At 46.6% G+C, this 26,357-nt stretch overlaps 1 protein-coding gene across 2 annotated transcripts in view; it reads left to right on the forward strand.

Annotated features, from left to right (window-relative positions):
* CHTOP (chromatin target of PRMT1) overlaps window positions 1–26,357 on the forward strand; it is a 60,774-nt gene that overhangs the window by 23,933 nt on the left and 10,484 nt on the right. For both annotated transcript variants that reach the window (XM_033925527.1, XM_033925528.1), the window contains exon 5: window positions 10,499–10,630. In XM_033925527.1, coding sequence (XP_033781418.1) covers window positions 10,499–10,630 — 132 coding nt within the window. The remainder of the gene's footprint in view (window positions 1–10,498; window positions 10,631–26,357) is intronic.

Here is a 26,357-nt window from a genome sequence, read left to right on the forward strand (position 1 = left end):
CTATACCCCTGTGCGCGTTTTACAATGGTGCGCGTTATATCCGCGAAAATACGGTAACTGTGCTTTCACCTCACACTATTGTCTGGATACCTTCTTCAGACGGGATGGACAGTTTGGCCAAACAGAATTACAAAATTTATTCTCCTAAGTTGCCAACTCTCCCACCATCCCATTTGGGTTAGCTTGGAGGTCACCCACTGCCTGCTTGTCCTGGGATAAAGCAATGTTACTTACCATAACAGTTGTTATCCAGGGACAGCAGGCAGCTATTCTCATGTCCCACCCACCTCCCCTGGGTTGGCTTCTCTGCTGGCTATCTGAACTGAGGAGACATGCCCGGTGCATCGGGCGGGAAGGCACTCGCGCATGCGTGGTGTGGGCAACTGGAAACTTCTAAAAGTTTCTACAAGCAAGTATGGTTTTGAGATGTCCACATCGGGGCTCCGTTGGATGACGTCATCCACTAGTGAGAATAGCTGCCTGCTGTCCCTGGATAACAACTGTTACGGTAAGTAACATTGCTTTTTGTTGTTTTATTTTTCTTGAGATGTTTTTGGTGCTAAAATGCTGCCACCGTGGCTGTCTTGGATTTCCCAATCTTGCTATCTTCTGCCTCAAAAAATCCCTCGTTCTTTATCATCCCTCCAGACCAGCACAGACAGATAGGTTTACGCTCCTCTGCCAGCAGGTAGATACTGAGAACACACTGAATTCTTACAGTACAAGGGGGCTGTGAAGTCCCTCATAGAATTAGTATGTTGTCGGTCTCTAGCAGGTGGAAGTGGTAAGCCTGTGCAGTCTTCTTTTAGACCTTGGCAGGATTTTTTATGTCCTATTTTCCTGTCGGACTGAGCTGGGGTCCCGCGGAGAACCATTTCGAGAAGCTGAATCCCTCTCCCCCATTTCCCCCAGCTCCCCACTTTTTTTCTCTAGAGGAGCCTCAACTGTGCGCCCAGCTATCTTGTATTTCCAAAATTGACTTTAAAAGCTATTTTCTGCCTCAAAAATCCCTAATTTTGCTTGGCAACAGGTAGGGATGGACTCTCGAGGGCCAGATTCATAGTATATTTACCATTCTTGTAACTGATGGCATGTGGAAAATTTTCCAGGTGCCACACAGCGTATGGGGAAGAGGCAGGAAAATTTTTTTTGCCCTTTCTTCCCCTTCGGTGGCTCCCTGCTCCAAGACCATTCAGGAGACATCTGGAAAAATCTGAATTTGTGCCAGAAGTCAGCATAGGTGTGTTTCTGATGAGGCACGGCCGTGGTTCCTATTTAAGACCTGGCCAAATTGTCTAAGCAGGCTCAGAAAGAGCCCTCAGTTATGCATGGGCTTGATTTTCTGCCCAATTCTTCCCTCATGCTGTTTCAGGCATACCTGTCCAGCACAGGTGTCTAGACTGCTACTGCCTTTGTGTCCTTGCTTGTGTAGGAGTTTGTACTTCCTGTCCACATATTCCCTGCACAGCGGTGCCGGGTGCAGCCAACGGACGTGCCACTCATGAAGATCGTGGATGATAACATAAACATAACATAAAAACTCACTTGTATACCCCAAATACCATTAAGTTCTATGCGGTTCACAAAAATTAACAATACAGATGAATGAACATCCAATGTCTAACTTCCGAAAGATTCTATAAAAAGATGCATCTTTAAAGCACATGGGAATTGTTGATCTGAGCTTGAAAGTGTAAATATGTGTTTCAGATCCCTAATCCATGAGGCTGCCTGAAAGGACAGTAATCGTTCCTGGTCTACTTCCATGTGCTTTTGCTCACTCTGTTAGCTTCCTCTTTTAGTAGCAAGGAGGCCACTGCCCTGGGCCTGCAGGACCCAGATCTGGGGGGGTTTTCAGGACCTTGGTGTAGATCTTGCAGTGGGTAAATTTTTAACTCTCTGGGTTTATGGGTACTTCTTTGGAGTCTCTGCAGCATGGCATGGAGGCACCCTTTGGGTCACTGTCTTCCTGGTTTTTTTCCGGATCACCCGGACATAGTTCAAATGTTTATGGCTCACAGGGTTTTCCGAGAGTGGCTAGGGCCATGTACAAGACTCTACCTGATGGTGAAGGCATTTAAACAGCATTTTGCATCCTCAAAGGTGAATTTCTTAGTGGCACATGTCATCAAGCATACTTCTCTTCTAGTGAGGGAGGGGATGTGCTGAAGGATGCACAGGTCATGGGATCAAATTTGTCCTCGGCGGCCTCTGGTCTGAAGACGATTGCGGCCAAATCTTTTGTGGTCAGAGCCTGTTGCTCCCAGCTTTGCCATGATCCTGACCCTATTGTGCTCCAGGATTTTTTCCTTTTTGATTTCTAGTGTGGATTATGTGGCATATGCCTGATATGATCTATCCAGAGTGGTGAGTAAGCTGTTTGCTTACTCTTTCTCCATGCTCAGGATGTTGTGGATTAGAGAATGACACGGTGAAAAAATTGGTCCCCGTCACCGCCCCGTCCCCGTCTCACCATCCCCGTCACCGCCCCGTCCCCGTCTCACCATCCCCGTCACCGCCCCGTCCCCGTCTCACCATCCTCTTCACCGCCCCGTCACCGCCACTGCCACCCCATTCACCGCCCCGTCACCGCCACTGCAATCCCATTCACTTTTCTTTATTTACGTATAAAGGAAACATTCTTTAAAACTTTAAAACTTAGTTAAATATTAGTTAATAACTATACAAAAACAAAACACGCAGAGAAAAAATTAATTAATATAAATTCTCAAAACTGACACATTTTGATCACTAAATTTAAAATAGTTATTTTTCATACAGTTTTTCAATCACTAATCTTCCACCACCCCTGGGGCTAGCAATGCAAAAACAAACACGACATGTACTTTAAATGCTTACAATGTTAGCCTATATGGTAAGTAGACGCGGCCGCTGTACCTAATCGCGGCAAAGATCTCCCTGCCGTGATTAGCATAGTGACCGCGGCTACGGCTGCAAGTCTCCCCTCCCCCCAGCGATCATGGCAGGAGGGCACCCAACCCCTCCTGTAGACCCCCCCAACGGCCCTCCCGACAATCGCAGCAGAAGGATACCCAACCCCTCCTGCCGGTCCTCCCAATGGCCTCCCCTAAGATCGCCGGCAGGAGGGTACCCAACCCCTCCTGCTGGAACCCCCCCCAACGAACCCTCCCACCCCGGAACCCCCTTAGTCTTACTTTCCAAGTTGGACCGGACGGCTCCTCACACGTATGGCCAGCAGGCTTGCCTCCGTCCAAATGAGGCGGGCCCGCCCCTACCCTGCCCAACCCACAGGATCCTAGGGCCTGATTGGTCTAGGCACCTAAAGCCACTCCCGCTATAGGAGGGGCCTTAGGTGCTTGGGCCAATCAGGCCATAGGATCCTGTGGGTTAGGCAGGGGAGGGGAGGGGCGGGCCCGCCTCATTTGGACGGAGGCAGGCCTGCTGGCCAGACGAGCGAGGAGCTGTCCGGTCCAACTTGGAAAGTAAGACTAAGGGTGGTGTTTCGGGATGGCGGGGTTTGTTGGGGGAGGGACCGGCAGGAGGGGTTGGGCACCCTCCTATTGGCGATATAGGGGGCCGTTGGGGGTGCCGGCAGGAGGGGTTGGGCACCCTCCTACCAGTGAGGGCGATCGTCGGGGGGGGGGGGGTTCTATTGGCAGGAAGGGTTGATCTGACAAATGAGGAGCACGGTGAAAACACAGGTAAATTGCGGTTCCTAGAGGGGGGGACATTGGCCTGCGGGGACAAATCTATTCACCGTTTTTGCGGTCGGTGAAAGGATTTGTCCCCGCGTCTGCGGCGATTTGCTAATGAGGTCACCATAACCCGCAGCCAAACCGCAGCCACGCAGCGGTTCGCTGCGGGGATCGCTCCCCGTGTCATTCTCTATTGTGGATCAGGCACTGATCCAGTGATTCATCCTCCCAGGTGTGTCTCAGTAAGCTACCTTTTGAAGGGCAATTACTGTTCCATAGAGATATGGTCAACTTATGGGCTAGTGTACAGGACCGTAAACTTAAGTCCTGGCTCAAAAGCAGGCCCTGGTCCTCTCAAGGATTGGGGTGTTCTAATTTCTGTTCCTCCACACATTCTCATCAGTTCTATGGAGGCTCCTCAGATCAGCGATCCTCTGTTAGCTAGACAGAAATTCAGTGGATCCTGCCGTTCCCAGTCTTCTGGATGCTACACTGTGCCTATTCCAAAGAATCAATTATGATGCCAGGTTTCTAGCTCGACCTCTGCTGATCAGGGAGCGGCTCTTGGCCTTCCTGGAGGAGTGGATGGCCATCATCCCCCACTCGCTGGGTCCTAGATTTTCCTTGGGAGAACTGCAAACTTGAGTTTTATCGACCTCATTCAGTGTTTGTTTCTCAGAGCAAGGAGACCAGACAAGGCAGCCCGGGTAGAGTCCATGGTTTGCTGGACATTGCGGCCACAGAGCCGGTTCCAGAGTCTAACTTGGGCTCCATTGATATACTTAATCATGCCAAAGAGAAACTCCAAGACTGGAGACCATTTTTAGATCTCAAGGCGGCCCTTTGGGTTCCCCGTGTTAGAATGGAAACAGTGCTTTCTGTGTCGCCTTGGTGGCTCCTGGGGAATTTCTGGATTTGATGGAGGCCTGTCTTCATATCCCCATTTTCTCGGAGCACAGGAAATATCTGCAGTTGCATGTTCTGTAGCAGCACTTCCAGTTTGCAGCCTTGCCCTTTGGGTTGTTAAAAACACCTCGGGCCTTCACCAAGGTGATGGTGGTGGTAGCAGGCCATTTGCAGCAGCTCGAAATCCAGGTCCATCCATATCTGGACGTCTGGCTCATCAGAGCCCAGTTGGAGTCCGAGGAGCATCAAGCCATTTGCTGGGTCGTTCAACTACTTTAGGGCCGGGTGATCAATTTCCAGAAGAACCAGCTTGTTCCAACTCTGAGTACCTAGGGGTCCGATTCGCCACAGGGCTGAACTAGGTATTTCTACCCAACTCACGCCAAGTGGAGCTTTGTCAGCTGATTTGTGTTTTCCTAGAGACTCCAGCTTAGACTGCCTGGCAGTATCTACAGGTCCTGGGATCAATGGTTGCGACCATAGTTCCCTGGGCGAGAGCTCATCTGCGCCCACTTCAGGAGTTGGAGTCTGCAGAGGGATCCGCTGCATGTGCGGTTGCCTTGGACGGTGGAGGCTCAGTGCAGTCTGACCTGGTGGTTGAATCCTCCATCTCTGTCTCAGGGTCTTCCCATCCAGATCTCCGCATGGGTATTCCTTATGACAGATGCCAGTCTGTATGGCTGGAGTGCTCTTTCTGCGGACAGTCCAGGGCCAGTGTTCCCCTTTTGAGAGGAAGTGATCGGTGAATTGCCTAAAGCTTTGGGCAATTTGCATGGCTCTCCTGCACTTTGGGTGTCTTTGGGATCAGCCAGTGTGTGTCTTCTCGGACAATGCCACTCTAGTGAGTTATCAAGATCTTGTCTCTGCATCAGGAAGCTCAGCTTCTCTTTCACTGGGCGGAAAGCCACCTTTTAGTGATTTACAAAGTTTTACAAAATTGATGCAGCAACCAAGCAGGATCCTATTTTTGGTTCATATGTACTAGCAGCCAGCTCATCTGTCCTACCCTGACTTTATGGGACTGCTCTGTTATGTCCTACTTGTCCAGGAATAGAGTGGGATTGTACAAGAATGAAAGATTAGGTTCTTAACTTTGCTAATCTTTTTATCCTAGGACAAACAAGCAGCATATTCTCACATGTGGGATAATGTTATCGATGGAACCTGGTACAGACGGTGCTAAAGTTTACTGTCACTTTAACGTTTAGCGAAGCTTAGAGACTGCCCATACATTCATGCTTTCCACCTGATGTCGGTTCACGGCTCCTCAGTTCTTTGTTTTCCGCGGAGCAAAGAAAGTTGTGTCTGGACTTGTTGCTTCCCGTTAATGTTTTATTCCCTTTTTTTGCCTTCAGCTTGTTTTCTTTACTTATTATTGTTACCCAGTATTTTCTTTATTTTTTTTTGTCCTTTTCCCATCAAATTTTTGACTTTCAAACATTGTCTCAGACGAGAAAGGGAGAGAGAGAGAGATGAAAATGGAGGGAGAAATGTAAGGGGGTGGAAGAGAGATGCAGCATTTTTTCCCTTAATACCATTGTTCAGCATGAAGGGGGGGAGGGAAGAACAACAGAAAAGAGTGGAACCAAATTTTGAACTACAAGGAAAGATGAATCTATGGGAGGACATAAGGGAAAAAATATGTGATAAGAAGATGGTACAGGATGGAAAGTGACAGGGAGATGTAGCCTGATGAGTGGAGAGAGAGAATGGGAGCAATGTGGAAGAGGTCAAAAGGGAGATGACAAGAAGTGGAAAAAAGACAAAACCGAAGGAAATTGGAGAGAGCACAGGAAGCATCAAAAAGAATGTCACCGAGTAGTCAGGAAAGCCAAGAAAGAGTATGAGGAGAGACTGGCCAAGGAAGCAAGAAATTTCAAACCATTTTTCCGATATGTGAAAGGGAAGCTGCCAGCGAGGGAGGAGGTGGGACCTCTGGATGAGGGTGACCGGAAGGGAGTGGTGAAAGAGGAAAAAGAGGTGGCTGGTAGACTAAACAAGTTCTTCTCGTTGGTCTTTACAATAGAAGACACATCCAACGTGCCAGAACCAGAAAAAATCTTCAGGGGAGTTCAAGAGGGAAAATTATGCATGGAGATAAACCTCGAAGACGTTCTCAGGCAGATAGATAGATTAAAAACTGACAAAGCTCCGGGCCCAGACGGGATCCACCTGAGAATACTGAAAGAGCTCAGAGATGAAACAGCGGAGTTACTGCGGCATATTTGCATCCTTCCTTGAGAACAGGGGTAATACCGGAGGACTGGAAGATAGTGAATGTCACACCGATCTTCAAAAAAGGATCGAGAGGCGACCCGGGGAACTACAGACCGGTGAGCTTAACCTCGGTTCCGGGGAAGATGACCGAATCGCTGATCAGGGAAGGTATCAATGAGCATATAGAAAAAAATAATCTGATGAAAACAAGCCAGCATGGTTTCTGTAAAGGACGATCGTGCCAGTCGAATCTACTGCATTTCTTTGAGAGGATAAGTAAACAATTGGACCAAGGTGACCCCTTAGACATCATATATCTAGATTTCCAAAAAGCCTTCGACAAGGTACCCTATGAACGCCTACTGAAGAAACTGTGAAGTCACGGGGTGGAAGGGGACGTGCACAGATGGCTAGCGGGCAGGAAGCAGAGGGTAGGAGTAAAGGGGCACTACTCTGACTGGATAGGAGTCACTAGTGGTGTTCCGCAGGGGTCAGTGCTGGAACCGCTGCTGTTCAATATATTTATTAATAATCTGGAAACGGGGATGAAGTGCGAAGTTATCAAGTTCGCGGATGACACAAAACTCTCCAGCAGGGTCAGAACTGTTGAGGAATGCAAAGAACTGCAGAGCGACCTGAACAAACTGAGTGAGTGGGCAAAAAGATGGCAGATGAGCTTCAATGTGGAGAAATGTAAGGTCTTGCACATAGGGAAGGGGAACTCCATGTACGATGGGAGAGAGGGTACTGGGGGAAGGCAACCAAGAAAAAGATCTGGGGGTATTGGTGGATAACACAATGAAGCCGGCGGCGCAATGTGCAGCAGCTTCAAAGAAGGTGAACAGAATGTTGAGCATTATCAAAAAAGGTATCACTACCAGAACAAAGGAAGTTATCCTGCCACTGTATCGAGCAATGGTGCGCCCACATCTGGAATACTGCATCCAATACTGGTCGCCATACCTCAAGAAGGACATGGCAATACTCAATAGGGTCCAGAGGAGAGCAACGAGGATGATAAAGGGCATGGAGAACCTTTCATATGCCGAACGGTTGGACAAGCTGGGGCTCTTTACCCTGGAAAAGTGGAGACTGAGAGGGGACATGATAGAGACTTATAAAATCATGAAAGGCATAGAGAAGGTGGAGAGGGACAGATTCTTTAGACTAGCGGGGACAACAAAAACAAGAGATCATTCAGAAAAACTGAGAGGAGACAGATTCATAACGAATGCAAGGATGTTCTTCACTTAACGGGTGGTAGACACCTGGAACGCACTTCCCGAAGAGGTGATAAGACAGAGTACAATTCTGGGGTTCAAAAAGGGACTGGATGACTTCCTGGAAGCGAAGGGGATAACAGGGTACAGATAGAGGTTTACCTTACAGGACATTAAGTGAACAAGGTATGGACGTTTAGGTTAGGTAGGGAACACTTACAGGTCATGGACCTGGGGGGGCTGCCGTGGGAGCGGACTGCCGGGCACGCTGGACCTGGTCTGACACGGCAGAGGCAATTCTTATGTTATAAGTGAGAGTATAGTGGTAGAAATATGGTAATTGAGAGTAGATAGGAGGAAATAAGAGGCTGGGAAAGGAGTGAGATGGGAGAGCTAGGGCTGAGAGGAGATGGAAAATTGATAGCTGAAAAATTAAAAAGAAGGGTGAGAGAGGGCGAGATTTGAGTAGATGGACAGAAAAGAAAAAGGGAAAAATATGCTGGAGACAGGTATAGTGAGGAAATGAAGTAAGAAGGTGAAAAAAATGGACAGCAGACACTAGAAAGAGAATTAGTAGAAGACTGGCAAAAAGCAGAAAGAGAAACTGGGTCCAAGATGATAGAAAAACAATGATCAGACAACAAGGTAGAAAACAAGTGTTTTATTTTGAATTTATTAACTGGAATATGTTAGCTTTGGGATATATGCATCACAAATATATTTGTATTGTATTCAGTGGTGTAGCCACACAGCTGATTTGGGGAGAGGGGCTGGGGTCCAAAATGGATGGCTGGGCACCAAATTTTCTCCCCACCTGAATGCAAAATATAAACTTGAGCTGGTGGGGATCCCCAAGCCCTGCCAACTGAAGATCCTCTTCCTCTTGTCCAGCAACCAGAAATTTCAAAATTTTGCAGCTAGTGGCAGTATCCTCAAGCTGGCACTGCTTTCATGTATGCATGAAAGCCAAGGGGGAGGGGGTGGGGAAACAGCAGCAGCTCTGTAATACTGTTGCCGGCTGCAAAACTTGGAAAGTTCTGGTCACTGGACCTGAAGAGGAGGAGGAGGTGGTGGTCATCAGTTGGTGAGGCTTGGGTATCCCCACCAGTTACAGCAAGGGAGATGTTCATTTTGAGGGAGCCAAAGTTCAAAGTGGGAGGCCCAGCCACCTCTCATGATTAATGCCACTAATTTTGTTTAGTACAAAATGAAGTATTTGCTGAGTTTAATGTTTTGTGGTTTCCAATTCAGTTTTGGTATCCATTGTTCTCTATTTGGTGAAGGTTGGTCTTTTGTGCATGAAGAAGTCATTTAAAGGTGGGTGGGGAGACTGGCAGGTAGAATATGGATCCCCTCTTGCATATCTAAAACCAGTCCTGCCCGCAAGCCCACCCAGTTTCGCAGGCCAGCTTACATCCCTGGATCCCCCACCTACTTCCTACCTGGCTGCTACAATTGAATTTTAGGGCAGCGGCAATGAGGTGAGCCGAGCCTGCTAGTCATTCTGCCCCGGAAGCTGCCTCAGCAGGGACTTGCACAGAGGCAGACTGACAGCAGCAAGCTTACCTTGCTGCTGCTGACTGCCTAAAGAGTCAGTTGTAAGCGCTGGAAGAAGTATGTGGGGCCCCCTCGAGCCTCTCTGCAATTCTTCCTTATTATGGTCTTCACTTAACTAACATCACTACTAAGTGTTCAGCTTTAGACAAGCCTTATGGAGCACTTTTCCAGGGTGGGTACTAAGTGGCCCAGATTGTTCATATTAAGCCCTCGCGCAGCATAAAATTACTGGAGACATGGACAGGGGATTAATGCTACCCTGATCACCACCACAAAAAGGGGGAAAAAGAAAGCCCAGTGTGCCATGGCTGCTAAAAATCAAATATAATGTTAGGGATTATTCAAAAAGAGGTAAGATCATCATGCTTCTATAGAGGTCGCTAAAGCGACACCGTTTATTGTGGGCAAATGTAGCAAAAATAGAGAAGCCTCAGAAAAGGACAAGTAAATAAAATGATGGAACCCCCTCCCAAAAAAAGGCCAATGGGCTTCACCTTGGAGAAAAAACTAAGGGGATAGGAGTTTTGTAAAATCATGACTCCTTATCAAACACAAAGCAAGAGGACATTCCATGAAACTAATGTCCAGGAGATTGAAATTAAATCGTAAAGGGTTTTGTTTTTTTCATGGTGTGCACAATAAGCTGTGGATGTTTTTGCTGGATGATGTCAAGCCAACTAACATAGCAGTGCTGAAAATGTTTGGATCACTTCTGAAAGAAAAGTCCATAAATTATTAGCTCGGTAGCCTTGGGAGAACCTTGTGCTCATCTATGGAAACGAGGTATGAGAAACTGGCTTTACATTTTGAGATATTTGTGTGCTAACCCAGATTGGTCACCATGGCAGAATGCTGAGTTCAGTGGACCTTAGACTTGGCTTTTCTTATGTTCTTATTTTTTGCAAACTTTTTTTATAACAGGTCAGAATGTGAATCGCGGCCGTGGTGGCCTCCCTCGGGTGGGAATGCGCAGAGGTGTCCGGGGCCGGGGGGGCCCTGGGAGAGGCCTCGGCAGAGGTGGACCCATTGGTCGTGGAGGAATTGGCGTTAGAGGTTGGTATTAACCTTGATTTCTTTAATCGTTTCTCCAGACTGGCACAGCTCACTGTGCAGCAGGTGGAGATTGAGACAAACTTTTTGCTGAAATACAAATGGGCTATGCTTTCCCAAATACTGCTCTATCTCCAGCAGATGGAAGTGGTAAGCTTGTGCAGTCTTCCCTGGTTTAGTGTAGGCCTGTTGGATTTTGTTTAGGCCTTCTTGTCCCCATCAGTGGTGCTGGATTGAGCTTGGGAGACCCTTTCGGGGGGGGGGGGGTACATCCAACCTTGGGGGTGTCACACTCAACTGGTCGAGTCCCTCCTCCCATTTTCCCCACCTCCCCCAAATTTTTTCACTAGAGGCGCCTCAGCTGTAAGCCTTGCCACCGATACCGGCCAGGCATATAGCTTTGAGAACCAGTTCAATTGTCCCTTAGTTATATTGGGGGGGGGGGAATCCTGAGGCAGTTCCAGTCTGAAATGAAGCCTTCAATTGAGGTAAATTGCATTTAATTACTAACCGGCACTTTTATTTTTCAGCTAGTATCAGTTTTCGCAATTAGCACTTTTAAAGGGATAGAGTGCTCATTGTGTTCCCACCGCAAGGTCATTGCGGCTGGCCTGTGTTCATGGTGTGCTGGCCGCTACAAAGGGGAATCCTCACTGGCCTCGGATGCTGGCGAGCGAGTTCTTCACGCAGCAGACAGGAGGGGAAGCCCAAGTTTCCCCTACCACCCACGCAGAAATTTCCCCAGCCGCCGCCGGTTAGGGAAAAAAGTTTCCCATAGTGTAGATAGTGCTGGGGACACCCTTCCCTCTGCTGCTGGCTTGCCTGCTTTAGCGGCTTGGGCGGTTCAGACCTCTTTGCCACTGCAAGCCTTGGGGGAGTTTTTCTGCAGATCTTGTGCCAGTTTTGGGGAGAAGCTCCTCCATTTTGTCTACAGCCTCAGGTGACCATACCCCTATATTGGAGAGACGGACAGGTTTCTACTAAGTCTCCTGCTTTGGCAGTGAGTCCTGCTATATTGCCAGTGGTATTTTCCTCAGATTTTGTACAAGCTTTGTGCAAGGCTTATCTTAGAGTGCCAGTGGGGTCTGCTCTCTTGATCTTTATAGCTGTGAGATTAAAAAATATATATATAGATATATAAAAGGGCCTGAGGCAATTTTGTGCGTAGGTCTCCTGTGTGTAGGTTATGAACACTTAACGAGCAGAAAAAGTGCGTTTTCTGTATGTACCGAGCGGTGGATGCAGCTGGTGTGTGTGTAAAGTGTTCAGGCCACTTTGAGGGGGAATCGGTTTCGGGTACTGGCGTGCAGGGTTCCCCTTCATGCATACACTGCTCATCAGCAGGAAGCGGTAGAGACCCGAGCTTCCCTTGCCACCCACGCCAGAGTTTTCCTCAAACGCCGATGGTCAGGGAGATACGCTGTTTTACTACCGAAGGTGCTGGGGATTCCCTTTCCATTTCAGCGGCTGCTGCATGCGGTTCTGATTTAGTGGCAGGGTCTAGTTAGGCCTCTTTGCTGCTTATCTTATCACCTACAGTGAGTTCTTTGGTGCCACGGGGTTTGTTTTGCCCTGATTTTGTTTTAGCCATGTACAAGGCTTTTTTACAGGTGGCTGGGAGGTCCTGCTTCTATCCTGGGAGTCTCTGGGTCTTCTGGTGGGGTCTTTGCCTTCCACTGCCACCCCTGTTCAGTCTCATGCGACGGCTGCCTCCGTCCAGTCTCCCCAGCCATCATTCAAGTGGCCACAGGTGTCTTTGGATGAGGACTTATTTATGGCGGGCTTTTTGTCAGATGCTGCAAAGGTTGCTGGACCTTAAAGCGGTAGTACCAGTGCCTCCTCAGGAGATTCGCACCAGCAGGTACTCCATTTACTTTGTGGTGCCCAAGAAAGATGGATCTTTTCGGCCCATTTTGGATCTGAAAGATGTCAACAGGGCACTCCGGGTCGTATGGAAACCCTGAAATCTGTGATTCTTGCTGTCCAACTTGGGGAATTTCTGACTTCTCTCGAACTGACGGAGGCCTATCTGCCAATTCCAATTCAGGCTTTCCATCAACGATTCCTTTGCTTTGTGATTTTAGGACAGCATTCAGTTTTGTGCACTTTCCTTTGGTTTGACCACGGCTCCACGGACTTTCACCAAAATTATGGTTGTGGTGGCAATGGCCTTGCGCAAGGAGGGCATTCTTGTTCATCCCTACCTGGACGACTGGTTGATTCAAGCGAAGTTGTTTCAGGAGAGCTTAAGGGTCACGTCTCGAGTGGTGGAGTGTCTGCAGTTGCTAAGCTGGGTAGTCAACCTGTCCAAAAGCCGGTTGACTCCATCGCAGCACTTGGAGTACCTTGGAGTTCTCTTCAACACAGGCTTGGGGAGGGTCTTTCTTCCCAAAGCCCAGATGTTGAAATTGCAGTCGCAGATTCATTCCCTGATAGATTGTCAGTGCCCTTGGGTGCAGGATTTTATGCAGGTCTTGAAGTCGATGGCAGCCTCCCTGGAAGTAGTCAGGTGCGCTTGGGCTCACATGTGTCCTCTTCAGATTCACGATCTGGACTCTCCCATCCCTCTTCAAGGGTTAGTTTGTCGCAGCCTAAGCTGGTAGCTACGGTCTTCCAATCTGGCTCAGGGAGTGACATCGACTTTTGGAAGGAAATTCTTTTAAAAAACGCCAAAAAACTGGACGAGATACAAGAAGTAACAACTTTAAATGTACCGAAGTGCTAGAAATCAAAACAACTAAATTAGAAATGCGAATGGACAGCTTTGAAAATGAAAAAAGGCAATTTCTTTAGCACTCTCCAGACCAGTAGAGGTTAATCTTTACGAATGGGTATATATCCAATCATGACCAGCAGGTGGAGACTGAAAACAAAACTTTGGGACAGTATATACTATCCTCCCTTCTCTATTTCTCTCAGTCTTCTTTCAGTCTCCAGCAGGTGTTGATGTGATCTGTATCCATCTCCCTTGGTAGGGCTGTTGGAATTTGTTTAGGGGGTTTATTGTCCCTGTTTTTGGCCGGACGGGTTCATCCGACCTCGGGGGTGTCAAACCCGGCGGGTCTCGAGCGGGGTCCCTCCCCCCATTTCCTCCACCTCCCCACATTTTTTTAGAGGAGCCTCAGCAGTAAGCCTTGCCCCCTAAATCAAGCAAGGCATATTGCTTCGAGAGCCTGTGGAGTCTGTTCTGTAAAAAAAAAAAAAAAAATCCTGAGGTAGTGCTGGTCTGGAGGGTTGTTTCCCTTTAAGAAAACTGTATTTTACTGTATTTTTTCAACTAACCGGCACTTTTTTTTACAGCTAGGTCGCGTATGGAGCAATGAGCACTTCTAAAGGGAAAAAGTGCTCATTGTGCTCCAGACGCGAGGCACTCGCGGCCGGCCTGTGCAAGCGGTGTTCAGGCCGGTGCGGTGGAGGAGCTCCGTCGGCAGCGGCTGCAGGCGCCCAGAGCTCCCCGCCGATGGTGCCTCGCGAGTCGGCAGGGAGCAGTGGGGAAGCCCGGTCTTCTCCATCCGCCCACGGAGGGATTCCCCGAGCCGCCGACGGTCGGGTTTTTGAGGATTCCCTCTCAGCTGATTTTTTGACAGCTGATGCCGGCTTGCCTGCTTTAGCGGCTGAGACTGTTCAGGTTTCTCAGCCGCTACAGGCTATGGAGGGAGCTTTTTTGACGGGAAAGTCGCCATCTTCTCTGTCTGGCCCCTCCATTTTGTCTTCCACCTCAGGTGACCTTCCCCCTGTTTTGACCATGCAGGGGCAGGTTTCTGCTGGGTCCCCTGCTGTGGCAGGGAGTCCGTTGGGACCCTCGGGGGTTTTTTCTCCTGATTTCTTTTTTTTCCTTATGCAGAGCCTATTTTCAGGCGGCTGGGGGTCCCGGTGGCGCCCAGGGGGTTTCGGGGGGTGGGGTTTCCTCCGCGCTCCCTGCGGCTTTGCCTCTCTCGTCTGGTGTGGCGTCCCCTCCGTCGCCTCCCTTGTCCAAGCGTCCGCGGGTGTCGTGGGACGAGGATTTGTGGTCGGAGGAACGTGTTGGTCTGGAGGAGGACCTGGACCCTTCTGAGGAATTCCAGGACCCACTGGAGGGGACGGAAGCTGGCGGCGGGTTGTCGGGTTTCCCGTTCTCCGGTGAAGAGGCGTCCGTGGTGCGCCTTTTTCAGAGAGATGAGCTGCCTGACCTTATTCAACAGGTTTCTTCGGTTTTGCGTTTTGAGGACGCACCGCCGGAGACTCCGCGTGTGGGGGACCCTCTGTTACGGGGGATCCGTTCCGTTTCCCGCTCTTTTCCTATGCATCAGGATATTCGGGATATTATTCTAGAGCAGTGGAAAACGCCGGAGATGCCGTTTCGGCTGGCGCGCAGCATGGTTCGCCTGTATCCCATTCCAGAAGGGGATCGGGCTACGTTAGCTTCGCCAGTCGTTGATGCGGTGGTCTCGGCAATTTCCAAGCGGCATACCGTGCCTGTTGAGGGCGGTTCTGCCTTGCGGGACTCCGAGGAGCGCAAGTTGGAGAACATTCTTAAGCAAAATTTTCAGGTTTCTGCTTTTGGGGTCCAGGCGGCTATTTGTGGGGGACTGGTCGCTCGCGCCGTGTTTCGGTGGGCGGAGCGTGTCTTGGATCGGGAGTCTGATGACTGGTCTCTGGTGGATCAGGAGGTAGCGAAGATTGAGATGGCTGCCTCATTCCTCTCAGATGCTCTATATGACTTGGTGCGGATCTCGGCTAAGTCTATGGCTTTTGGCGTGGCCGCAAGGCGTGTTTTGTGGCTGCGCGCTTGGGCGGCGGATGCTGCGTCCAAAGCTAAGCTTACTAAATTTCCCTTTCGGGGGTCGTTTTTATTTGGGGAGGAATTGGATAAGTTGATTCAGACTCTGTCGGACTCGAAAGTGCCCCGTCTGCCGGAGGACCGTGCCCGCCCTGCGTCTCGGGGTGGTGCGGCCCGGGGGCATTTGCGGGAATTTCGCAAGTATCGCCCTGGGCGTGGGGCTGCTTCTTTCCAGTCTCCGGGGTTTTCCCGGGGTCGGTTCTTCCAGCGCATGCAGCCCTTTCGGGGGGCCCGTCGGGGGGCAGGGAATCCCTCCGCCGGTTCCCCCGCTTCCCGTCCTGCACAATGACGCCTTGCCGGCGCCCCCTTTGGTTCCGGTGGGGGCCCGGCTGCGCGGCTTTTTCCCCAAATGGGCCGAGATCACGTCCGATCAGTGGGTCCTGGAGGGACGGTTATGCCCTGGAGTTCGCCCGCTCTCTGCCGGATTTTTTCCTCGCTTCTCCATGTCAGACTCCTGGGAAGACGCAGGCTTTTTGCCCAACCCTTCAGCGCTTGCTAGATCTCAGGGCGGTTGTTCAAGTGCCCCCTCCGGAGTGGGGCACGGGCAGGTACTACATTTACTTTGTGGTGCCCAAGAAGGAGGGGACTTTTCGGCCCATCCTCGATTTGAAAGGGGTCAACAGGGCTCTCAAGATTCCCTCTTTCCGTATGGAAACTGCGGTCGGTCATTCTGGCGGTTCAGCCGGGGGAGTTTCTCACTTCTCTCAATCTGACGGAGGCCTACTTGCATGTTCCCATTCGGGCCTCTCATCAGCGTTTCCTGCGCTTTGCGATCTTGGGTCGGCACTATCAGTTCTGTGCGCTTCCCTTTGGGCTGGCCACGGCTCCCCGGACATTCACCAAGGTGATGGTGGTCGTCGCGGCAGCCTTGCGGTCGGAGGGCATCCTGGTACACCCCTACCTGGACGACTGGTTAATTCGGGCGAAGTCGTTGCAGGAAAACTCCCGGGTTACGGCTCGGGTGGTGGAGTTTCTCAGGTCGCTGGGCTGGGTGGTCAACCTGTCCAAGAGCCGGTTGGTCCCGGCTCAGCGTCTGGAGTACCTTGGGGTTCTGTTCGACACCTCCTTGGGGAAGGTCTTCCTCCCAGAGGCCCGGGTGAGCAAATTGCAATCTCAGATTCGCCTGCTTTTGGCGTCCCGGTGTCCTCGGGCGCGAGATTTCCTCCAGGTCTTGGGGTCGATGGCGGCGTCCCTGGACGTGGTGAGGTGGGCGCGGGCCCACATGCGTCCTCTCCAGTATGCTCTGCTCCGGAGGTGGTCTCCCCAGAGGCACGGGATGGAGGTTCCGGTTCCCCTGCGAGGCTTGGCGTGCTGCAGTCTGCGTTGGTGGCTCCAGACCCCTCACCTGGTTCAGGGGGTGGGTCTGGATCTTCCGCAGTGGACGGTGCTCCTTACAGATGCGAGTCTCCTGGGTTGGGGGGCTCAGTGTTTGGGTCACTCAGCTCAGGGCACCTGGTCCTCGGAGGAGGCCTCCTGGTCGATCAACGTGTTGTAGACCAGAGCGGTCCGGCTGGCGCTGTTGGCCTTCCACTCCCTTTTGTTGGGCAAGTCGGTCAGAGTCCTGTCGGACAATGCCACGGCGGTGGCTTATGTCAATCGTCAGGGGGGCACCAAGAGCACTCAGGTGGCGCAGGAGGCGGCTCGGCTCATGGTTTGGGCGGAGTCACATCTTCTGGACCTCTCGGCCTCTCACATAGCCGGGGTAGAAAATGTTCAGGCGGACTTCCTCAGTCGTCACTTCTTGGATCCAGGAGAGTGGTGTCTCGGCGCCGTGGCGTTTCAGTTGATAGTGCAGGCTTGGGGGCAGCCCCTGATGGACCTGATGGCCACAAGTGGCAACGCCAAAGTGCCCCGCTTCTTCAGTCGTCGCAGGGACGGTCTGGCCGAGGGTCTGGATGCTCTGGTCCAACCGTGGCCAACGGAGGGGCTGTTGTATGTGTTCCCTCCTTGGCCATTAGTGGGCAGAGTACTGCTTCGCATTGTTCGCCATCCGGGGCTAGTGGTTTTGGTGGCTCCGGATTGGCCTCGTCGTCCGTGGTATGCGGATCTGGTGAGGCATCTGGTGGCGGATCCTCTTCCTCTGCCTCTCGTGGACGATCTTCTGATGCAGGGTCCCATTCCCATGTTCGACCCGTCTCCCTTTTGTCTTACGGCTTGGCTCTTGAAAGGGGCCGCCTTAGTAAGAAGGGATATTCAGATAAGGTGATCTCTACACTTTTGGGGTCCCAGAGGCTTTCTACCTCTCGGGCTTATGTGCGGGTTTGGCGTCTTTTTGAGGAATTGTGCCGGGCGCGGGGAGTGGTCTCTCTTCGCGCTTCCCTGCCTAACATTCTAGAGTTTTTGCAGGATGGCCTGGATAGAGGCCTGGCTTGGTCTTCTCTCCGGGTTCAAATTGCGGCCCTGTCGGCTTTTCGGGGGCTGTTGACAGGTCAGCGTTTATCGGCCATTCCTGATGTTATTCGCTTTCTTCGGGCGGCCAAGTTGCTCAGGCCTCCCATACGGCCCTCGATTCCCTCTTGGGATCTCAATCTGGTTCTCTCGGTTTTGGTGCGCCCGCCTTTCGAGCCGTTGGATGGCTGTTCTTTGAAGGACCTTACTCTGAAGGCGGTCTTTTTGGTGGCCATTACTTCCGCTAGGCGTGTTTCTGAGCTACAGGCTTTCTCTTGTAGGGCTCCCTTCTTGGAATTTTCGAGGGAGCGGGTTGTTTTGCGGCCTGTTCCTTCTTTTCTGCCGAAAGTAGTTTCTCCTTTTCATGTCAATCAATCGGTGGTCCTCCCGGTCTTGGGTAGTCGGGAGGGCTCTTCTGAGCAATGACAGCTGCGCAAGTTGGATGTCGGTCGAGTCCTTCGCTCTTATGTGCAGCGGACCCGGGAATTTCGGATTTCCGATCATCTCTTTGTCCTTTTGGCGGGTCCTCGTCGGGGGGCTGGCGCTTCTAAGGCTACTATTGCGCGCTGGATCAAGGAGACGATTGCTTCCGCTTATCTTCTGAGACAGAAGCCGGTTCCGGAGTTTCTCAAGGCTCATTCCACTCGGGGTCAGGCGGCTTCTTGGGCTGAGTCGTCGCTCGTGCCTCCAGTGGATATTTGTAAGGCTGCGGTTTGGTCCTCCTTGCATTCATTTGTTAGACATTATCGGGTAGATGTTCAGGCACGTCGGGACGCGGTGTTCGGTGAGCGTGTTCTGGTATCGGCCCTTCGGGGGTCCCGCCCGTGAGAGGGACTGCTTTGGTACGTCCCATTCGTAAAGATTAACCTCTACTGGTCTGGAGAGTGCTAAAGAAGGAGAAATTAGGTTCTTACCTGCTAATTTACTTTCTTTTAGCTTCTCCAGACCAGTAGAGGTCCCTACCCTGTCTGTTGTTGTTGTTGTTGGGGCTGTTTCGCGAGCAGTTTTTGTTTTTTGCTGCGGGTTCTAGTATTTTTCTAGGGCCGGGGAGAATTAAAGAACAGCGGCTGTGGCTCGGCTGGCGAGCTGTGGGGACATTTTCCTTCGGGTATTTCTCCTCTGCATTTTCCAACAGCATTTGGGTATGTTATTTGTTACTCCTGTTCGGAGTATTGTTTTCTTTATGTTTTCCAGTTCTTGGTTCTGTTTGGCTATTCGGCAGACTGAGGGAAATAGAGAAGGGAGGATAGTATATACTGTCCCAAAGTTTTGTTTTCAGTCTCCACCTGCTGGTCATGATTGGATATATACCCATTCGTAAAGATTAACCTCTACTGGTCTGGAGAAGCTAAAAGAAAGTAAATTAGCAGGTAAGAACCTAATTTCTCCATAAACTGGACAGAGAAAAAATCTTTACACTCACCAGGGAAGTGGAGGATTGCCAGAATCGCATGAGGTGGAGCAACTTGAGACTTTTGGGCGTACCGGAAGGGGTGGAGAAAAACAACCCGGTCTCATTTGTTGAAAATTTTTTGATGAAAGTCCTGCCCCTCAAATCCAAATACCCGATAGAAGTTGAACGTGCACATCGCATACCAATGAAAAGACTGGATACTTTAAAAGGTCCTTGCCCCATAATTTTCAAGTTGCTAAGACACCAACAAGTTTTAGAGGTGTTAAGAATGGCTAAGGAACATGCAAATTTAAAATGTCAGGATGCCAAAGTCCACATTGTTCCTGATTTCGCTAAAACAACGGCAGATAAAAAGAAAAAATTTCTAGACATGAGGCCGAAGTTAAGAGACATCGGAGCTAGATTTGGCCTGATATACCCTGCGATTATGAAAATAACTATTGACAACAAAACTATGAGCTTTGATGAACCTGTGAAGTTGGAAATGTTTTTAAATCAAAGGGAGCAGCCAATGTCAATTTAATTTGACTTATTCACTTCCTGGAGTTGGAATTGATTCTTCTTGGTTTTTATTTGATTTTATTTGTTATTCAACTTTAATATATTTGAGAATCTGCTAACTGACAGTTTGGCTCTGTTTATTTTGAATGGAAACTGTGAAATGGAATGCTGATGAAAAAGGCAGTTTGTTTCTCTGTGAGCCTTTAATATCTCTTTCTCAAAGGATGACTTTTAAAGTTGAAATGATTTGTTCCTTTGCTGTTACATATCTTAATAAGATATTAGAATCTCTGATATATGTTATTACAATATATTCATGAAGATAAGATATTAATATACAGAGCTTATAGTGGCAGATTTAGATCATAGGTTATGATGAGTTAATGGAGGTTTTGATAAAAATTCAGTACAAAAGATTTCAGTTAGCAAAGATTTTCAAGGGACTCTAGTTTAAGGTTTAGTAGGCTTCTTTGAGAATATTTAAGGAGAATATATATATTTAAAAATAAATAATAATAATTAAAAAAATATATATATATATTATTAATGCTTAATTTTTATTTATAGGTTTCTTACAAGTCTGATACTTTTAGCAGACATATAGAGTTTCACATTCTCTTTTGACATTTATAATGTGAGTGGAAGATCTTTATTTAGTTTCATATTTTGATTTTTTTAATATTTTGAAAATATTACATAAATTATTTGTAAAAATACATATGATTATTACATATAATATTGTTTTATAATTGAAGTCTGTATAGAGCTTTTAGTTTAGCTTTACTTGGTCTTGTATGTGCAGTTCCAGGTTTTATCAGTCAATATTAAGGGTGGGAGAGGGAGGGATGGGAGGGGGGTTAAAGGGATTTGATAATTGGGGTAGGGATGTTGGATTGGGAGATATAAATGAAGGTGGTGTTTATTCATTTCAAATGATTTCAGTTTTTTGTTCAGATATAATAATTGGAAGAGCTTTTGTAAAAATTATTTGGATTGATGGAGATTAAAATTTTTTCACTCAATGTTAATGGCCTTAATCACCCAGTAAAAAGAAAAAAAATGTTAGCATTTTTAAAAAGGCAACAGGCTGATGTGTATTATATTCAAGAGACACATTTGTCAGTGGTTGAATCCAGAAAGCTAGAAGATAATTGGGTGAAACACTGTTTTTTCGCTCCTGCAATAGGGAAAAAGGCAGGAGTGGCTATATTAGTGAACAAAAAATGTTTAGCTTCATTTAAAATGATAGATTTTGATCCTTTAGGGAGATGGATACGAGCGGAAATGAGAATGGGAAATAATACTTTGACTTTATTAAATATCTATGCCCCGAACTCGAATCAAAATGATTTTTTTATTAATATACAAAAATTAATACTCCCACTGGCTGCTTCTAATTTAATAGTAGCTGGAGATTTTAATGCTGTTATGGATCCTTTTTTGGATAAAAAACCAAGCAAAAATATAAAATCATTAGGGTTAGATAATTTGGTGAATACTTGTAATTTGAAAGATATATGGCGTATTCTTCATTTTAATGATCAGGAGTTCTCTTTTTGCTCACCAGTTCATAAATCTTTTTCAAGAATTGATTACATATTGGTATCAAATTCCATAGTGCAACAAGTGACACGAGCTTCCATTGATCCAATTATTTTGTCTGATCATGGAGGAGTGTGGATTACACTTACACTAGATAATAATGAATACAATAGATCATTATGGAGGTTTGATAATACATTGGTTTCAGATTCAACTTTTCTTGAAGAAATCAAGTTAAAAATTTTGGAATTTTTCCAAATAAATACTTCAGCAGATATTAATGCGGAAATCTTATGGGATGCATTTAAAGCTACTATAAGAGGTAATATTATTTCTTATTCTGCGTATATTAAAAAACAACTTATTAAACAATTTTCAGATTTGGAAAAAGAAATTAAATTGCTGGAATCCAAATTAATAGATGATTGGAATCACGAAAATTTGCAAACTTTATTAAAGGCTAAAGGCAAATATAATGAAATGTCTTCAAAAATGGCAAGGAAAGATTTGTTTTCTCTGCAAACCTTGTATTATGGAAAATCTAATAAGGCAGGAAGTTTACTTGCAAATTATCTTAAAGCAAAAAAGAGAAGAATAAAAATAAGTGCAATAAAAGATGAGAAAGGAAATATGCATAATCAAACTAGTAACATTTTAAATCAATTTTTGGCTTTTTACAAAGAGTTGTATTCTTCCGAGTCTTCTGTTGATAAAGTTCAAAAAGGTATGGAATTTTTAAATCTTCTTGAGGGTCCAAAACTTCCTGATCATATAAAAAGAAGTTTAGAAGAACCTATATCATTAAAAGAATTAGAAACAGCATTGAAGTCTCTTAGAGTTGGATCCGCTCCAGGTGGGGATGGTTTTACTGTGGAATTCTATAAAACATTTCAAAATTCTTTATTACCCTATTTACTAAATTTATATCAGTTTCAACTTAATAAAGGTTGTATTAAAAGTACTATGGCAGAATCTGTGGTGATTGTTTTGCCAAAGCCAAATAAAGATCCCACTATGGTTTCAAATTACAGGCCAATATCATTAATTAATGTTGATGGAAAATTATTGGCTAAGGTTCTGGCATTAAGATTGGCAAAGGCTCTCCCTTACATAATTGATGTACATCAAATGGGTTTCGTTGCTAATAAACATTCTTCTAACAATACAAGATTGACGTTTCATACCTTAAATTTAACTAAAATGATGAATTGAACCAGCTTTTGCTCTTTCATTAGATGCAGAAAAAGCTTTTGATAGGGTAGAATGGGCATTCATGTATCAGGCTTTGGATTGGTTTGGTGTGGGTCCTGGTTTTGTTCAAATGATTAAAACTTTGTATGGCAAGACTATACATTAATAATAATTTATCTGAGAGTTTTAAATTACATAGAGGAGTTAGACAAGGATGTCCATTATCTCCTTTGCTGTTTGATATTGTTTTAGAACCCTTATTGATAGCTATTAATCAGACAAAGGGGATACAGGGTATTCCCTTGAAAGAATGGGAATACAAATTATCTGCTTATGCGGATGATATTTTATTATATTTGCGCAATCCAGGTTCAACTATACCATGTTTGTTAGAATTGATTGAAAGATTTGGAATGTTTTCAGGATATAAAATCAATTGGAATAAATCTGAAATTCTTTCGCTTAATGTGCATTGCATAAAATCTATGTTTGATTCATTTCCTTTTGTTTGGAAAGAGGATGGATTAAAATATTTAGGAATTTGGATTAAAAATTCAATAGAAGATACAGTAAAAGAAAATGAAAAACTTTTATTAAAAAAGGTTTCGGAATTATGTGAACAATGGAATCCATTACATATATCTTGGTGGGGGAGAGTTCAAACCATAAAAATGATATTGCCTGTGGTTTGCTATCAAATGTGTATGATTCCGGTATTTTTTCAGAACTCTTTTTATAAAAAATTGAATGCAATAATTATTAAGTTTGTTTGGCTTGGCAAAACACCTAGAATTGCTTTGGTATCTTTACAGAAATCAATTAAGGAGGGTGGGATAAATTTCCCAAATTTCTATAGGTATCATCAGGCCTATATTTTACGTCAAGGTATATATTGGGTCCTCCCAGATCTCATTGAATACACTCCAGATTGGTTATACTTGGAATGGCGACTCCTGTCTCCTTTACATCTTTGTCACATTCTCAGTATCAAGATGCCCAGATTGTATAAAGAAAATAAACTTTTATTAGATACATGGAAAACTCTGAGGTATGTAAGTAATTTAACTGAAATTCCTATTAGTAAATCGACAAATCAATCTATATGGCTAAACTCCAAGATTCAAATTGGCGGAACTAAGATTGTCTGGAGGCATTGGTTAAATGCAGGAATACGAACTTTAAATGATGTTATTTCAAATGGAAAAATGCTTGAGTTTACACAATTGCAAAATAAATTTGGACTGAATAAATCACAATTTTATAAATGGTTGCAATTGAAGTAGGCCATTCAGGCAGGGTTCCCTGAATGGAAAACTTTAAATTCTCAATACAGCATGGAATTTTTATGCTTCCAGGCAGATTTTCTGGGTCACCAGGCCGCACAGTGGTATAAAGTTATTAGTGAATTGGTTAATAAAAAACCTAAAAATAGTCTTAGGGATATTTGAAGCATTGAGATTAATCATCAAATTTTGGCATCTCAATGGCCACAAATTTGGTCTTGGAGAATAAGATGTACACTGTCAGCATCTAAGAGACAAACTTGGTTTTTTCTTTTGCATAGAGCATTTTGGACCCCTGTTAGATTACAAAAATTAAATAGTTTATTGTCTAATAGATGTTGGCATTGTATGCTTGATGTAGGGACTTTGGATCATCTTTTATTTTTCTGTCCCTATATATTAGCCTTTTGGAATTCGATCTGGGATCAAATAAATTCTTTATTAGATAATCCTGTAGCATTAACTTATGATACTGTGATATTTGGCATATCTATGAGGAAAAAGAGTCAGATATCGGCAAGTAATAACAAACTTTTATTGATTATGACAGGAGTTGCCATGCAACATATTACTGCAAATTGGAAAGATCACACTAGACTTAATTTTAATTTCTGGTGGAATTCACTATGTCACATATATAGAATGGAACGTTCAATAGCAATACAAAATGGAAATTATAAAAGGTTTAATGAAATATGGGGGCCATTGACATTGTTTTGTAATGAATAAACACCATTTTCTTAACATTATTTATGATTGGAGGGGAAGGGGAGGGTTTATATAAATGAAAGAAAATGTAAAAAAGAAATATGACAAAGATTGATTCAATTAAATAATTGTATGGAAAGGGAGGGGGGGAGAAGGGTTTAGATATATATACATTTGTTATGATCTTGATAGATTTATCAAGTGATGTTAGTAAATCTATGTATTACTTATATTGTACACTTGTTGAAAGTTTAAAAATGAATAAAGAATTAAAAAAAAAAAAAGAAGGGAAAAGGATCTCTCAGACATCCAAACCTCAGACAACATAAAAGTCTGTTGGTTAGCACTGAATGATCATTCATTGACCCCAAAAACCTTGATACATAATTACCAAAGTACAGTGGAACCTTGGTTTACGAGCATAATTCGTTCCAGAAGCATGCTTGTAAACCAAAATACTCGTATATCAAAGCGAGTTTCCCCATAGGAACTAAGGGAAACTCGCTTGATTCGTTCCCACCCACCCCCATCCCCCGAGGCCAGCGGTGCTGCTCTATCCCCCCCAAGAACCGGCATTGCTCTCCACCGCTCATGAAGGCCCCCCCCCCCCCCCCGCGTGATCCGCCATCCCACCGCTCGTTTCGCCTCACCCCGTGATCCGGCATGCCCCAGGCACCCACCCACCCGATCACATTCCTTACCCCCATTTGGCACCAACGCACAGGACATGCCAGTGCCCAAAGATCTGCCTTCTTCGCGCTGGGCCTTGAGCATCTGCGCATGCTCAAGGCCTTCGGGTTCCTGTTCTCTCCAAGATTCTCGGATCTCAGAGAATCTCGGAGATAACAGGAACCCGAAGCCTTGAGCATGCGCAGATGCTCAAGGCCCAGCACGAAGAAGAAGGCAGATCTTCGGGCACCGGCATGTCCTGTGCATTGGTGCCGGTGCCAAATGGACGGGGTAAGGATTGTGATCGGGTGGGTGCCTGGGGCATGCCGGTGCGACGCGGGAGGGGGGGCACTCGTAAATCTAGCATGCTCGGTTTCCAAGGTGCTGATTTTGCGAATGTTTTGCTCGTCTTGAAAAACACTCACAAACTGGTGCACTCGTAAACCGAGGTACCACTGTACTTCTAAAAGTTCAAATGAAAAAACGGCAGATGGAAGCAAGTGGCAAATTTGCAGAGACTCATTTTAATGTAACATAGTAATTGCCAAGGTATGAAAAAAGAAAACCAAGCAAATCTTACTACAAATTAGCATATACCTTGAAGAAGCCTAATTGGTGAAATGGGTCCTGTTGGCTCTTGTGCTGTTGTGAGGGGAGAGCAAAGTGTTTTTTTAATGGCAAGGCTTTTACCACTGTAAGCCTAAGATAAGGGAGGGGGGTTCAAATCTGTAGCAGTTTTTCAACATTGCAGCAGTATTTATCCCAGGACAAGCAGGCATGATATTCTCACATGTGGGTGACGTCATCTACGGAGCCCCGATGCGGAAGCATTTTCAAGCAAACTTGATTGAAGATTTAAGTTTGCTCTGCTGCTCCACGCATGCGTGCCTTCCTGCTCCACTAGGGGGTGCATCCCCTCGTGGTCTCCAGTTCAAAATTTTCCGCGAGCCTAGAAGACGTGTTTTTCAGGCTCTGCCCCAACTGCCTTCTAGCACCGCGATTTTTTCTTGTTTTTCACGATTAAGTCGCTGTGCGCGAATTCCTTACCTTTTTACTTGATTCCTGCTTCGTTTTCAACGACCCGGAGGCTTCCGGGTCCCCGTGGCCGCGTGGCTAATCGAGCCGCGGCTACTTTCGATTTAATGTCCCGGCCTTTGACCGGCTTTAAAAAGTGCACCCGGTGCGAGCGGCTTCTTTCTCTCACAGACCCGCATC

The sequence above is a fragment of the Geotrypetes seraphini genome, chromosome 16 (genome assembly GCF_902459505.1).
Source record: "Geotrypetes seraphini chromosome 16, aGeoSer1.1, whole genome shotgun sequence".
Classification (NCBI taxonomy): Eukaryota; Metazoa; Chordata; class Amphibia; order Gymnophiona; family Dermophiidae; genus Geotrypetes; species Geotrypetes seraphini.